Here is a 16,256-nt window from a genome sequence, read left to right as displayed (position 1 = left end):
AGGAGGAGGATGGGAACTGGCTGAGAAGAACGGAACTTCTTGTTTTAGTGTCTTTGGTTGGGTGGTTGTGAAGCAAAAAGTGCACAGTTCGAGTAACACAGTCCTACCGAACAAAAACAACAACAGAAAAGTGAGGTGAAAGTAAATGACATCACATCCCACCAAAACGCAGGGATATAGGACAGCCATCGTGGCAATGTCATTTCTGTGACTGCTAAACAGGGCTTACTGGCTGCTCATCATATTAAAGAGATGCTGTTATGCTAAAGTTTAAGACTAGGAAGGATCTAATTTGTCTACCTGTAAGAAAAAAAAAAGGACAAAACAAAAAGCCCAACAAGTGAAGGGCAGAGAAAGATGAGAATGTAAAATGAAAGAAACCAACCTTTGTGAGATTCAAACCAAAGCAGTGTAGCATGCAAAGAGAAAACTCACGAAGAGAGTCATGCAGAAGGCGACAGAAATTATGTATCTTAAAAAAATACACAAACAGGAAGAGGCAAGAGAAGCACAGCATTAAGCCTAGGAATTTGGCCTGCCTTGCTGTACTCTGGTTGCTGATAAGGAAAGCCCACAGATGTGACACTCAGTTACGTTAAGTTAAATTTCATGCTTAACATCAAAAACATGCAAGAATATTCCCCGGGACAGGTTAGTAAGTGACCCCTCCCGCCCGCCGTGGCCAGAGCTGCAAACATCTCGGGTTTATTTGAGAGAGGAGCGCGAGTCCCCGCGCTTTCTCCCCTGTTAGTGTTCAAAGCTTTGGGTGGCTCCATCACGATTAAACTCAACAGCAGGAGAGAGAGGAAGGGTTACACGAGGCCGGAGAGGGCTTCAGTGCAAGGCACATGCATCAGTCCTGGTTAACTCTCTTAACATTCTTCGTTAAGAAATGTGCAGCATCTTTTGGGTTGGGCTAAACCCAGCAGCGCCGAGGCCCGGGAGATTTCCGTACAAGGCAGTCATGCTGCCTAGGTTTGGACCCCCAAGTTCAGCGCAGCGGCACCAGCCGGCACCGTGCAGTGCAGAAGGGCGAGGGGCAGGTGGTGGCCGGACGCCTCAACTGATGTTCTCTGCCGCCCTTCTCCGCAGACTAGTAAAGGTACCTCTCAAATCTAGGCTTGACGGAGGACGCAACGAATTCAGAGGGTCAATCCAAACAAATACGATGACGTTTCCCCGCAGTCTGGGACTGCAGGGTCTCCCAAACCAAAATCCTTCTCTGCTCCCACGAAACATACAGGAAATGGCTACTACAATTAGACTGGAATAAGCAAAACTCTCCAAAAATCCAGGCTAACTTTTAGGTGCAAGTCTGGGTCAGCTCTTACTGTCACACTAATTTGCTTGGCCCCTCTGCGGACTTTCCCTCTCGCCCCTAGCCCTCATGTTGAGGCACTATGGCCAACTTCAACACGGCCAATCTGATGGTGGATCCAGCATCCAATTTTTATCCCTGTCTATCGGTTTCTGGGCTCCAGGCTAAGGGAGGTCACATGCCATTGCTCTAGGGATGTGGTAGCTAGTCCACTGCTGTGGAAACATGGGATGCTGCCAGGGCCTGCAGCCAATGTGGGATGCTGTCATAACGCAAGATCAAACACGGCCCAGAAGCGGGAAGCAGCAGCTGCAGATTATGAAGTGGCAAATCCAGTGGACATCTGGGAATCAGCTAATAGGCGGAGGAACTGTCCAGGTTTCTCGTCCTGTGTCCCTCCCTCTTTGACAACTCTCCCCTCTTGCTGGTCTCATTCAATAGGCTTAGGGACAGTGCGTCGGCCATGCAAAGGGGGCCGGCGCTGTCACTAACACTGACTTATTTGCTAGATTCATGTCATCTTCTAGTTTTGGATCCCAAGGACTTTCTCCCTCTTCCAAAGTGAAAATGCCACTCCTCCAAGCAAGCGCTGTCAGCTTGGGGTCTCGGGATATACTGATAAAAGCATTAATAAGTAACTCCTCCAAGGAGATTACTGGTAAAGAGGGCAATATGCCTCCCTGCTTGGGCCAGTTCCACTGCCTTTGCAGTTTCTTCAGATTAAGCTTCTCCCTTGAGAAATACAGACGCAAGGTTCAGTGTCAACACCAGGTTCTCTGCTGTGGGAGCTCAGAGTACAGCTATGCAAAGCCACTTTGGTCCAGAGCCAGTTTGACCAAATAGATTTGAGCAGGTCAAAACACTACTTCTGCACAAAAGAGGACTTTATACTTGCTAAAGCAGCCAGAAGCAGCCCCACAGGCTTCATGCCTTCTTCGGGGGCACAGATGCTATTGGAGGAAGTGCTAGCAAAAAAATCAACTTTTTGGAGGTGGGGAGGAAAGGTTTTCCAAGAGGTTCCCACCTCTTCTGACAGAATCTCCAGACCACACTTTCAGGCTGGAAAGACACCTTTTAATAGAGCAAACCCCCAAAGTGCTCCGCCAGAACGGCCCGGTTGTCACAACGCAGTTCACGCTGATTGTAGATACACCTGCACCTGCTGTGTTTGCCCTTGTAACAGCCACAGGAACACCTTGGCCAGAAGCAAATGCTGGACTCCAAGTTGTTCAGGAGACCTTCTGTGCACCCCACTGCCTGACAGGAATGTCTAGGGTAGTGAAAAGGGGCAGCAGAGCTGTTGCACAGACAAACACAGTACGTGACGCAACGCTGATGTCAAGTGTGCTTTGCTGAGGTCCTGTCTCCTGCAGCTCCGTTTTGTTTTCCCTCGGGGAAGCCAGTAGCTAACATTACCTCCGTCTCAGAGTAGATGTGACCACTCATAAGAGAATTCTCTACTGGATCCCAGACCAGAGGTTTTGTTAAACAGATGGTCCTTACAAGGCTAGAGAATTACCAATATTTACCGGTGGTTCAAATCGCTTGGAACCCACTCCATTTTGCACATTTCCGCTTTAACCAGGATGCATTCATGAACACCCTGGACTGAAGCCCACAAGGTTCCCTTTCAGGTGCAGAGAAAGCCAGATTTCTCTCTCTTTTTTGCTCTCCTACCTGCAACACGTAGCCCTCCCGGGCACTCTGTTCCCGGCCCAGCGCCACTTTCAGCTGGTCCTGCAGGTGCCGGTTCTGCTCCAGGAGCTCCAAGGCCTCCTTTTGCTTCTGCTCCAACTGGTGGAATATGAAAAGAGACAAAGTCCAAGGAACTGGCAGGGGAACAGCCATCAGGAGAAAGCAGCTCAAAGCAATGCATGGCAGAATGAACAGGGCTTTTGATTGCACTGCTGCTTTTCTCTGCTCTGGGATCTGAATCTTATTTTGCCAGGCAAAATCCCTCCCCTGAAAGAACTAAGTGATGTATTTTAATTTGTAAAGCTCACTGCAGTGAAGGACGAATGGCACCAGGTAGTGCCAGGCATGACCGAGGCAAATCCCACCCTGGTTCATGTCAGCCTACTCCTGGTTACTCCAAGCCTGCACCCCTTTCATTCCTGCTAATGCATCTTAATCCTGACTAACAGCAATCTTTGTTTTCCCAGGCATAGACTCATCCAAGCGAGATGAGTTTTCTCCCTTCCTCTCCTAAAACCGTAAGATTGTTTATTGTAGGCTCCTGGAAAAGGGAACCTTTGTGGTGCGAGCTACGGTGACACTCGAGCCACTTTATAGTTTTGTAGACATACGTACATACAAAAATCTCTACAGACACAGAGCTTAAATTTACAGTCTGGTTAATATACGTTAATTGTGCTCATCTCACCAGAGAAAGGCTTGCTAATAACTAACAAACACAGTCTGTGGTCCGTACAGGCAGAGGTGGCTGGGGCAGTAAACGTTGCAACAACCGTGCTTTCAGCAATGGGGGAAAAGTGAAAGATGCAGTCAGATCCACTGGAAACGGCAGGGACACGGAGCTGTTTCCTGCCAGGTCCCCAGGAGACCTGATAGCATCCAAGTTCATTGTTATTATGAAACACGAATAAATGCAGCTTCTTAGGCCTCGGCTCAGACGCCTTACAGTTGGTACTCAGTAAACTGAAGACCATCTCAGCTGCTACGGCACCCCAGACCACCCCGTCGTGCATCCCGTTTTACCTCCTTCTCCAGCAGCGCAGTTAAGTGCTGCTTTGCAAGGCCCTCGTCCCGGTCCTCCGAGGCGGCGAGGTGCAGCGGAGCAATGGGGATCTGCTTCTCCTCCCGGAGAGGGGTCGTCTCCACCTGGTGCCAGCGCTGCTCGATCTCCACGTGAACGTTCTGCGGTTTGATGTCCGCGGTGATAGGCAGGCCCGGGATCCTGTCCACCTCCATCCTTAACGCCTCCTCCGGCCCTGCCCCGTCGACAGCATCGATCATCTCAAAGCGCTTGCGCCTCTCCTCCCTCCGGCGGGCACGCTCCCTCTCCAGCTCTCCCGGGTCTGTGTCCGAAGCACTGGTGTCCTTGGAGAAGGCAGCAGTGCTGCTCTTCGAGGAGTCTGAAGTGTTTGCTCGCTCCTGTGCCAGGGCTTGCTGGATGGGGCGAAACTCAGCCCAGTCAAAGGTCTTGGACCGTCCTTCTCGCCTGCGCTCCCGGGCACGGCTCCGCTTCTGCTCTGGATCCATCTCGACTTGGTCTGCATCTGGCTTCTCACTCGGCTTCGGGCTAGTCTCAAAGGAAGAGCTCGTTTTGCTTTTCTCTTCTGGCAAGGAGCTAGAGGGACAGAGAGAGGATGAAGCGAAGCATCACACAGTGCTCGAGACCATAATGCTCTCCCACGCATGCCTCAAGGAGCTGCTGCTTCAGTTGGGTGAAAAGGGGCTGCTCGAAGCCCAAGCAACTGCCACATGCCTCCCTGCCTGTCCATCTCCCAACACCAACCAAACCTCTCGTGAGGTCGGTACGTCGTGTAGGAGCTAGTCCTCTCCTTCTCCCAATTGCCCTAGGCGTGAACTCAGTGCCCGGCTGCACCCCTACGGAGGGAAGCGCTCTGTGCCGCCTGCACAGCGGGTGTGCACAAGCCAGGATGCAAGTGGCCCCGCACGGCTCCCTGGCTCCGGTGTCTCACTCAACACTCCCACCTGGACTCATCAGAGAGCACTGCTCCCTCCTTTGCTCATCCAAGCCTGTCTTCCCCACTGATGCCACAGGGCCAGTGACAGCAGATCAAGTACCAGCCCACAGGGCTTTGGCCAAGCAGCAACCACCAAGCAAACACCTCTGTTGTGGATGTGAACAGGCTGCGTGACACCTCCTCCATGGTTCACCCCTGAGCTCCCTCCCCACCCCACCGATCTGCCTCCCTAGCTGCTAGACTCCATGCACATATGTCCGTCGACAAGGCCATAGTCACGTGTTCACTGGGAGGTTGCTACTGGTCCCATCAAAGTCAGTCTGGCTTCAGAGCTGCTGGGCCGTGGCTTCCAGGAGGCAAGGAGCACCCAGGCTAGTGCTCAGCGGGGAGGAGGAGGAAGCACAGGAAGGCACAGAGCAATTCTCAGAGGTCTCTGGCAACAGGGTTAAGTTTTTCCTTGAGCTTGGCAAAGTCTGAGTGTTAATGGTTCAAAAAATTCTCTCTGCCACAATCTGTACTGAAAGCACAGATGTCCCCAAGGGAATGTACCCTTGCCAGTGGCACTGGGAGGCATGGTGGGAAGCGGGGTGGCATATTCTTATATATGCAGTCATTGGCACAGCAAAAGAGAGCTAGAGTTACTCAGAATACTGCAAAAGTCACTGATAATGCCAATTTCTCAAGCAAGGAATGACTTTTAGTGCTGAGTTAGAGCATGGCGGGTTGAGAGGGGAGACATACTCGTCAAGCAGGGAAAGTTAAAAGGGGAAGGAAGTTTCCAACCTATGGATAATCTGTAATGCAGTATTAGCTTATTAAACGTAGACATGCCAGCCTTATAACATGCAGATCAAAACTAAAAAAGAAAATGGCAGTATGTGAACTTCCCAGAGGAATCCCGTCCCGAGGGAAAGCAAGGCATTTGCTGAAACCTCCCTGTTATCAGACCACCAAGCTGCCCCCTTTCACAAGCCTCTTCAATCCCAGCCCTGCTGTTCAGGCTGACTCTTGGCTCTCTGCACTTCCACTACTGCCTGTCCAAACGACAGCATCCGCTTGGGCTCAGGACTTCAGCGCAGCTTTGACAAGCTTCCCAGAAGGGCACAGTGAAAAGAGCCAGAAAGCGGTTCTGCAGGCCTTTCGTTGCAGGCAAATCAATACTAACGTGCGCCTGAGCCCTGGAACCACATGCACAAAGGCTGCCGTTATTTACAGGGAGCAGCAGCAGAACGGATTCTCCTTCAGAATTTCTAGCAAAACCCAGCTCCCCCAGCCAAGAGCTTCATATACGTGCATACGCCCAACGCAAAGAGCGGAGCTGAACAGATGACTCTGCATGGTTCCAGTGCTAGTATCTTCCGATGCACTTTCATCCACGATCAAACCACAGACTCTGCAGAGCCGAGTTTCAAGAAACTCTGGCAGTTACAGGCTAAAACCAGCTTGAAGATAATTCCTTCTTCAGCTCTGTCACTTGCAGCTAATAAAATAAACCCAAAAGGCATCATGATGAAACCTCCTCACTGCTCAACCATTGGGAGATACTGCATGATTCCAACACACACTTACAGCCAGGCATTCAATCTGGAGGCAGTCAGTGATTGCAGCTGCATTTTAAATAAGTGAAACAGCGATGAGATGGAGTCTTAAAATGGAGAGGCGAGTTAGGAAAAAAGGGAGTCCTGGGGCCCCTGGTACGTTGTTGGAAGACAGAAATAATGCTGCTCTAAATACCAGGCGGTAGAATCTCTGCATTTCCAGAGGTAACCTCTCTCATAGCTTATTTCTGCTCTGCAGATTCCCAAAGGGCATGGGACATGAGTCAAGTAACAGAGGGGGGCACTGGGAACTGAACCCAGACTCCAAAGACTGACCCACCGCTTTTCATTTTATCTCACAGAAGTGCCCCACAGCTATTAACTCTGCTCAAGTATTTCCCACCTCCTCCACTCAGACAAATGAACTCACACCACATGAGAGGTCTTTGCTCTGCAATGATATTTACAGGTCAGGCAGCACAAAGATTTTCTCAGTACAGCTGGCTGTGCAAGTAGTGCTTGCTCTGCGTCGAGAGTCCTGCTGCAGAGTGCAAGAAGCACATGAAGACTGCAAGGAATTGCTACTAGCAGCATTGGGGCACTCAGCCTAATTGAGGCCAGAGAGCTAAATAAGCACCTGGTACTAAAGCAGTCACCTTCCTTCTTGTGGGTACTTTTTATCTGCATGGTCATCATTAGCACAGAGTAATTAGTGCCTTTGCAGACTGCACGGTACTTTACGGGGAAGGGATCAGTACAGCACCTACTACCACCAGGGCGTTGACACATGCTACAGTGCAAGCAGTAATTACGACTTAAGTAACCAGAGAAAATGTGCAGTTGGCTTGGTGGAGACACGGCAGTGGGTTAACAGGAGACGCTAAGGAGGAGGGAGGGAGCGCGAGGTGTCAGACGGGCTCACGGCGGCAGGGTCGACATCGCCGCCCTCCGCGCGTGCAGCTCCGCCGCAGCGCGGCGCCGGGTCCTCATCCCCCCCGGTTAGCTCCCGCGAAGCTTCCCACCCCCCCAGGCATCCTGTACGGACAGATGTGCAGGATGAAAGATTTGCCATCTTTCCATCGCAAGCCTTTGGCTGCCCAGCAGCCCCGTGCACAAGCCGCCTCCCAGGCTGGGGGCGTTCACGACGTGCCCAAAGACGCGCGGGGCGGGTTGGGCTGCCCAGGGCACTGACACGCGCAGCAGCAAAGGGTTGTGAAAAGGCACCTTGTGAGCAGAATCTTGTTGTCGCTCTCTGGACACTCGTTCCAGTTCCTAACGACAGCATTTCAGTGGCGTGACTAACCCACACCCGTCCCTCCTAAAACCAGCTCGGTGAAAAATGACAGAAGCGCACCTACAACTCCCTCTTCCCCAGCTTAGGATTCAGATTCGTGATCTATTTATGCAGCTTAACAAGTTACTACGCAACTGGTTGGGGTCAAGTCAAGCCAAAACACTTCTGGTGGGCTAGGAGTAGATGCAAAGCCAGTGCGCACAGGGCTGCTGTGGTGCAGTAACTTGGTAGGCTATAAATATACATGGCTCTTTAAAGGCTCAGAAGTCCCCTCAAATTTCCTTGGTCTTCGCCTTCATATCTATGCACATCGGAAGATACCAGTGTGGGGAAACCAAGTGTCAAGACCAGCTTGCTTCTTCCCTTCTTTCTGGCTTTTATTTAAAAGAAAATAAAAAAGAGGGAAAAAAAAGAAAAGAAAGAAAAATAAATGAAAACTGCAGGACTTCTCATCCGAAGTGCAGAAAAGGAGGAGCATGCAGTGAATCACAAGATATACAAACCACAAAATGTTAATACAGGAGAGAACACAGTTTTCCAACCTGGGCTTCAGCACGGATAGTTTCAAAGAGAAGTTTTTCCTGGGATTGCATGGAAATCAAACATACACAGGAGTGAGGAAAGAGGCAGCCTCCCAGAGACCCACGAGAGATCCACCAGGGAGCTCGGGCAGGGCTAGGAAACGGTGTTCGAGTGCAAAGCAGGAAAGAGAAAGAGAGACTAGAGCATCTCCAGTTAAACCAAACTGGGTGAAAAGAGCCATTCCATCAAGGCTGGGACAAATCCAGCCAACATCTGCTTTTTGCAGCTACGGTAAGGACAGGAGATGGAGTTAATCGTGGGGCTGTGTCCATTAAATCTGTCACAGGCAGCCCATACAAGTGTGGCTGACACAGCTAGCTGTGAGAAGGTCAAATACCCTTTGCCCATAGCCACAAGCGCTCGCAGAAGGTACTCTATGAATTGGGTGGGTCCCTTCCTCTGGCACTGAAGGCAGTAGAAGATGCTAATAGTACCAAAGCATAAGGGAAGGAGCTGCTGCAGCTATCCAGAAGACCAAAAGAGGAGGAAGACTTTGCTGGCTGGAGTTTACAACGCATCGGAGCCAAACGGCTTCTAATTTAACCCTGGGCTTGTGCTGATGTGACCCATGGAGGGGACGGGCAGCTCTTGCTGAACAGTAGCCAGAGGAAAGGGGGAACCCAGTGTAACTGAATCCAACTGGTTTCACAATACCTGGTGGGAATCCAGAGGAGCCTTGACAAAGGAACAGTATTTCATATTCCTATGTACAAATTAAAGCCATATTTTCAACCCTCTTTGAAATCTGAATATAAAAGAGTAACTCAACATATCAGCAACCCCACAAAGTGTTTCCAAATTAAGCCCAGATACAGGGATATTAGAAAGAGCCAGAGCTTCCAAGAACAGACTCAGAAAAAGGAAGGAAAGGGAATAAGGAAAGGGTTATTCTTGCATTGCAAACCGCACGACTGTGGGGGCTGTTACGCTGGGAGTCCCGTCTAGCCCCCAGCTTTCCCCTCTCTTTACCTCGTTACGTCTGGAGCGGTGGTGGGGCGAACATGCTTCATGATGGTCTGAATCCAGTTCCGGCGAATTCCAGACGTCATGGCGGAGAGGGTGAATTCCCCTTCTTTAGTCTAGGGAAAGGAGAGGACCGGCTCAGCGCGGCCGACCGCGCCGGCCAGCACCTCCCGGCCGTGCCAGACCCCACGCAGGGCTGACCCGCGCCCCTCGGGAGCCCACCCTGCCCGCCCGCAGATCGAATCCAGCCGCAGCCCCCCTCCAGGTGAGAACCACGGCTCCCGAATAACCAAAGGGATTTGCTGGAGCTGAGCATCCAAGTCCCGGAGACTTCAACGGGCGGCCGAGACAAAAACTTGCCTTTTCCTCCTCCGTTTTTGTAAACTAAAATCAGCTCCCCGGAGCACAAAGCAACAGCTCTCAAACGCATGGTTCAGGACACCGTGTGGCCTCTTTTAGGTAGATGGGAAGACATTTCCCTTCCCGGGGACCGATTCGCCCAGCCCCGCAGGCTGCCAGAGGCAGAGCGCCGCGCGCACAGCCGCGCTTGCACCTTCCCCGCAGCTGACCGTCCCCCTGCTTGCTCCCACGGTTTTCTTACGTGGATCTGGAAGCCGTAGTTTCGCTGGACCGGGTACTCAGTAACATCGTAGCATGTAGATAAATCGATTTCTCCATCCAGGTCGGCTGCCTGCAGAGGGGAGGAAGCAGTATTTATCACAACTGCTAACGCTTTGCAAATAAAAAGCACAGTACAAACTTGCAGGAGAGGTGCCGCGTAGGGTTTGGTAAGATGTCAAAAGTCCTCGGCACTGGGGGACTCATGGGCAGACCCCGAGCAGATCCCCAAGACGCCCAGAGCCCTGCAGAGTGATGCTCCAGGCCTGGCGACGGCCCTTGGCACCCGGGAAGATAACTGACCCGAGTCCTGTGCGGCGTCTGCCTCCAGCCCTGATATTTGCTTAATCCCCTACGCCTGGGAGCAGGAGTTCACCTCATCGTGCCCTTTCCCGGTTTCTCACCGTTGTCTCGTTTTTGCAGGCACCCCCACAAGCCCGCCTGGCACACGCAAGGCTCTGGGAGCCAGCTGGAGAGATTTGGGGCTTATCCGAATGCAGAGCGGGCCGGGTTTAGCTCTGCAGAGGGGACACCTACCTCCTCCGCCACCGAATCCCTGTAGTATCTCAGGCTCTGATCCGTCAGCACAAACCAGTGTTTCTTCCACTAGGAAAAAAATCAACACGGGGCTGTTACCAGCCGGCCCCTCCGCTGCCGGAGAGCCGCGACAGCTCGCCGCGCGCCGCCGGAGCAGAGGCAAGCAGGCAGTCCCCGCTGCGCGGAGCGGCTCTCGGGCTCTTCTCTCCCCTCTCGCCCTGTGCTCTGCTGGGGGCAGTTCTCGTCGAGGGGCCTCCGGCTCTCCCGGGGGAAAGGGGAGAGCGGAGCGAGCCGAGACGCAAGGGACCCTGCGGTGAGACGAGGATGTGGTTTCCACCGCCGGGACTCGAGTTTTGCTCGAGCGCTGACGGCTGCTGAACAGATGAGCTGAGGGAGCAGAGGATCCCCAGTGGGAACGAACCCCCTGCGTGCGACCGTAACACAGACCGTGAGAGCCACCGGGGCCTTCAGAGCCCTTCCCATTAGCTCCACTGGCAAAACAACGCTTTTAGTGGCTGCACTTTAAGCCTTAGAGATGTTTTTCTTTTCTTTTTTTTTTTCTCTAGGAAAAAAAGCAATAAAATGTTCATGCTTTATCTGCAGTACCTAGAAATTGAGTTGGAGCCCAATCCTGGCGCTCGTTCTCTACAAATGCGCCTTCCGCACACTCCCAGAGCGAGGCGGCATCCTGGAGGGAGCCACAAATCAACACAGCCCTCACCCCAGCGGCTAATTTGGACATGCCCTCTGCTTGCAGGAGCCACAGGACCAGCAAGTTCCTGGGCCACGGTGCTTCCACGCCGGCCAGAGACCAGGCACCCTCTGGCTTTCCCTGCAGAGCGGGAGGCAAGGAAACCTTTCCAGGGAAGGGACCGCATGCAGCCAGCCGCGCGCGCTCACGCCAGGGTCAGCGTCGGTGCCAGGCTCCAGGCTCTGATACGGGAGCGTTTTCCCCTCGGGGAAGGGACACGAGCAGAGCAGCAGCTGATGCTTCCATTAGTGCCACGACAGAGACATTTTTTACTTCTCGGTTTTGTTTCCCCAGCGCTCAGGGAGCCTTATCTGAGCCTCATTACTGACGCCAAAGAGGTTGCTGGGTCACAAGGGAGATGAAACTAATAGGGAAGAGAACGGGAACACGAAACCAGTGCTACTATCCAAGCTGTCCCGACTCCCTAGAAACTCATTATACAATATCCAGATGCGAGGCCTTGAAACTGCCACAGGACAGAGCCCAGCTATTCCCGGTCCAACACAAACACGGTGCACAGGGCTCACATACAACCACCGTTGTCTGGCTTTGGATTTGTACCAATCTCCTCTAGCGGTTCTGCCCAAGCGCCTACATCTGGCTTCTCCCATCTGCAGCACTGGCCCAATATTGATCTGCCCTGCAAAGACAGGGCGGCTCCGTTAACGCCGAGAGCAGCCTCGCGCGGAGCCTGCGCGTGCGGCGTTAAGAAGGGGCTCGAAACACTGCACGCTGCCCTCGTTGTGCCGCTGCCATTAATTAAGATACGGCACTCGGGCTCTTTGTGCAGCTGCCACCGCCGAAGGCCTGCAGCAGTGCTGGGAGCCCTGGAAACACAGGCTCTCTGCCGCCGAGAGAGAAGGACAGATACCAGCTTCGACGAGCACTGCCCCAAGAACCAGACGGACGAAATAATCATTTGCAGTTTTCCCTGCCACAAATGAGCTATTCTCCAGGACCGCTTGCAGCCGCAATACAGAAACTGCGTCTGCAGGCAGAGTTCGCCCAGGCATCAGGTTCTTCTCAGCTCATCTGGACGATACAGGTGGGTGGGAACTGCCAGAAGCTGGGACTGACCGCCGTGCTCAGCACTGACCCGAGGGGAGAGCTTCCCCCCGGACTCACCTGCCCGTCCTCATACTGCTTCGTCAACCAGCCCTTCTTGAAGTTCAGTAGGTCAGGCTGCAAGAAGAGGCGAGAGAGAGGCAATCATTGCTCAGAGGAAGTGCATCCAGGAAACGGACGGCAGCAGCAATTTGATAAAATACGGTGCAGCCACAAAATAAACCAGCTCCAGTTAAATTGGATCATTATACTGCATGGAGGTTAAACGTTGGCTCCCAGGAGGTAAGGAGACCCTGGTGTAGGGTTTATTCAGGCTGTCCCCATCTTAGCATTTTCTTTGTCTTCTCCTACGGTTACACCAGCATTTTAGAGAAAAGAGAAGCAAGGATTTAGCAAGACTGCAGACACTTTAGTACCTCTGCTATTTATTAAGAAGCAAAAACTATGTGTTGTTTCAGGCAAGGCTGCAGGGTTCAAAACGAGGTTGAGTTCCTATGCACACAGCCTGGAAATTCAGGGGGTTGCAGTATCTCCCACCCCAGCGACACCTGGTGAGACTTCCTCCAAAGCAGGCACGTCGGGAGGCTGAAGCTAAGAGAAAAGCAATGCACACAGCGTGGGGGTAACTCCAGCCACCCCTTCACCCCCAAGCCTGGCTAGTGCACAGCGAAGGATGTTGGCTCCCTCGAGGCCAAGCTCCTCCGGCAGCTACATGTGCTGCAGCCATCCGATGGGTTTGGGACATCACAGCCTGCTGCTGTGAAACTGATACTGCCAAGCATCTGGCTTTGAAACCTCACAGCAGTCGGTTTGAAGCAAAGAGAGCAGCTGAGAGCGGAGGAGGAAAAGGAGAGAAGACTGCGTTTGCAATGAAGCAGCACAAATCTACTGGCTAGAACTAAGGAAGCCATGAAAAATCGGGGACTGAAGCTTATTCAATCAAACCTATGCAATGGGCCAGCACATCCTGCATTTGAGCATTCCCACACTGGTGGGAACCCTGCCCAGCTCCACAAAAAATGTGGGAAAATACCAGCCTGCTCTTCCTGGATCACTAGAGAATCAGAGGGGAGAGCAGGCAGATTCCAGACCAAGCAGCACAGGTCAGCGCTGGCCCGATGTGAGTGCATGCAATAAAACCACTGACCCCAACAGGTACCTGCTGAAGAGGCAGTGATAAGCGTCGTTCATACTATAGAGAAAACTGCATTTGCAATGGCTTCGCCCACCTCCGAAGCAGGCTATGAGCACTGCGTATCTTCATTTCAGATCTAATTTACCCTGAGAGAGTGATACCACAATCCTGCTGCTTCTCCTCTGCCAAGGTCCAGGCGGGATCGTGCTCCCAGGAATCTGGGTCCCGTTCAAACCCTTTCCTCTAAGGGGAGCTCTGTAGGCAGTCCTAACTGCAGAGAGCTGGAGAGCCTCTCTTGTTCCAAGCAAAGGAGCTACATTTTGGATCCAAAAATAACTGGCTTCCAACCATACGTTTTGCAAAGAAGGAAAACAAAAGGAGTGAAAGTATTACGGTTGCGCAAAGGCTTGCTATTTATTAACTAAGACAAGCATAGGGTAAGAATCTTTCATAAGAGCAGGTAAATCCCTGATTAGCAGCACACATACTACTCTTAGTTTCCTTAAAATTCAAGTAAAGGCTTAAAAGCAGCCTGAGAGCAAAGCTGCTGCTAACCTGGTAGTATAAGCACACGTTTCAAACTGGGCTGCAGGAAGACATTACAGAAGCACCCAGACTGAGCAGGTTTCTCATACATATCACGCTCTTTCTCAGAAATCTGTTTGCTTTACTCCGAGTACTCAGGAGAGCCCAGAGAGTGTGGGCTTTTGTCAAAGAAGCTGAGCCTGAAAGGAGTCAAATGGGAAGGGAGAGAGGCTGAAGGACTGAAAGGTCTGTGACCAGCACTGCCAGAGGCTGTCGACGTTGGGAAACAAAACCAGACGAAGCACTCATCCAAGAGATACCCACACAACTCAAACCACAGCTCTGCTGCAAGTCACAAATCCTAACACAGGATAAACTCTGCCTCAGCCTTCATCCTGAAGGATAACTGATCTGATCTGATCCAGGTAACCCTACGGGCAGGGGAGACGCTTGCAATCTCGGTCACAAGTCAGTAGGTGTTCAATTTTTTCTTATGTTTTCACTTCTACGGTGGGAGTGGCACAATAAAATAGTATTCGATGCAAGGAAAAAGTGTATTTCCCACTGATTACACGATTTTTTTTTGCCTTCATCAGATGATGAGCGCTGTCACTTAATGTGCACTTCTTGCATCTTTGTATTATCACTAAGAATTTAAAAGTCATCGCTGTAGATGTACAAATCCACATTAAAGGCTACTACAGAAATACCAAGCCAGTGCATTTTTCTGAGAAGTCCTTGAACAGAAGCACTCCATTAACTAAGAATGCATCCTGTATTTACAATAGCTACGTAATCGCTTTGAGAGATTAGCAAGCCTATTTATTTTGTTCCTATAGAACGGTGGCAAGTGAGAGGAGAGTAATTCATGTTTATTTTGTACTATTTGCCTCCAGGTCTGGTGAGCATTTGAAATATGCAAATGGAAGAAAACTCAGGATGTCGGGTTCAAACCTTCCTCTGAGACTTCCTTCCACCGACACCAGCCTGCAACTACATAAACATTAGGGAATCTTCATGAGAAAATGGGGCCACGTGTTAGCTCTCCTTAACAAGCCAAGTGTGATCTGCTATCCAAAAATGCATCAGCCATGAACCAGCACTTGGTCTCAGTCCAGAGAGTGAAGAGGCTCCAGGAAACTGCCCTGACCTACAGTTCAGCTCTGAAGGCTCTGCTGCAGCCTCGGTCAGCACGTGGGAAGGGCGCAGCGAGGGGAAGGAGCGCTCCCTCCTTTCACTCCCGGTGGAATAAACAACCTCGGCGGCTCACCGTCATAGAGGACTCTGTGGACCTTCTATCCAGTGATTTTGCTCGACGGTGCGGAGACAGAGGAGAAGCAGATGCATCCAGGATGGAGCCCACAGCTGCAGCTTCGGAAGTGAAGTCCTGTAGGAGAAGCGTTAGCCCGGATCAGTTCAGTAACTAGGACAGCGAGTCCTTTTCTCTGGATTCGCAACATACCAATCCACGCAGTTAAGGGGCATCGCTTGGGCTCAGAACAAGCGTGATTTCATTTAAAACACATTTTTCAAGGCCTCTCAAGATTTAACTGGTTCCCAATACATCCAAGAACAAACGGGACTCTCAAGTCCCCCATTTGTCCTGTTTCTTTACATCATATTAATGTTTCCTGCCACGCCATCCGAAGCTTCCCTCTTTCTATGCTGCAGGAAGGCAAAAATGACAGTTTCCATCCCGACAGATGGCTGGGTGGCAAAGCAAGCAGCAAAGCTGCGCGGGACGGGCACAGGCAGCGACGCGGCTGGCGCATGCGCCGGCCCGTGATCCCGTCCGTGCTCCACCCCAAGGACGATCAGAGCTAAACCCTGCAACCTGGGCTGGCGGCCGGCCGGGCTAGACCCCGGGTGCCCCCTCACGCCGCGGGACCTGAAAGCAGCTTCGCAGCTTACCCGTTTCCTCGGGAAAACCCTCTTCTCGCTCCGGCCCTGCCGCGTCTCGCTCGAAAGGGCAGTGCCTGCTGACAGGTTCGTTTCCATGTGCTCTGCGTTCTCAATATCTAATGCTTCAAATTTTTCAATTACTTGAGACCGCCTGGAAAACACAGAGAAAGGGAAAACCAGAGCCGGTTTAACACAAGAACAGCACACAGTTTCCCACAAAGTTCAGGCTGTCCGAGGTTGGGGCAGTGAGATCTCTGCAGCATTGCTCAACCCAGCACCTATGCACAGCTGGCTTTTAGTCCCAATTTCCTTGAAAGCTCAAGGGTGTACAAATCCAGGACAAAACACCCCAATCTA

The 16,256-nt window shown here is 51.8% G+C and overlaps 1 protein-coding gene across 2 annotated transcripts in view; it reads right to left on the bottom strand.

The window, feature by feature from the left end:
• The window catches only part of MPRIP (myosin phosphatase Rho interacting protein), a 94,252-nt gene that overhangs the window by 23,916 nt on the left and 54,080 nt on the right, over positions 1 to 16,256 (bottom strand). For both annotated transcript variants that reach the window (XM_062587939.1, XM_062587938.1), the window contains exons 8-15: positions 15,909 to 16,050; positions 15,268 to 15,384; positions 12,398 to 12,454; positions 10,522 to 10,590; positions 9,968 to 10,057; positions 9,373 to 9,482; positions 4,037 to 4,628; positions 2,996 to 3,112 (exon numbers count right to left, since the gene is read on the bottom strand). In XM_062587939.1, coding sequence (XP_062443923.1) covers positions 2,996 to 3,112; positions 4,037 to 4,628; positions 9,373 to 9,482; positions 9,968 to 10,057; positions 10,522 to 10,590; positions 12,398 to 12,454; positions 15,268 to 15,384; positions 15,909 to 16,050 — 1,294 coding nt within the window. The remainder of the gene's footprint in view (positions 1 to 2,995; positions 3,113 to 4,036; positions 4,629 to 9,372; positions 9,483 to 9,967; positions 10,058 to 10,521; positions 10,591 to 12,397; positions 12,455 to 15,267; positions 15,385 to 15,908; positions 16,051 to 16,256) is intronic.

Source organism: Rhea pennata, chromosome 15 (assembly GCF_028389875.1).
Source record: "Rhea pennata isolate bPtePen1 chromosome 15, bPtePen1.pri, whole genome shotgun sequence".
In the NCBI taxonomy this organism is placed as follows: Eukaryota; Metazoa; Chordata; class Aves; order Rheiformes; family Rheidae; genus Rhea; species Rhea pennata.
The sequence above is the reverse complement of the archived record's forward strand: the minus strand, read 5'-3'. Positions and strand labels throughout refer to the sequence as shown.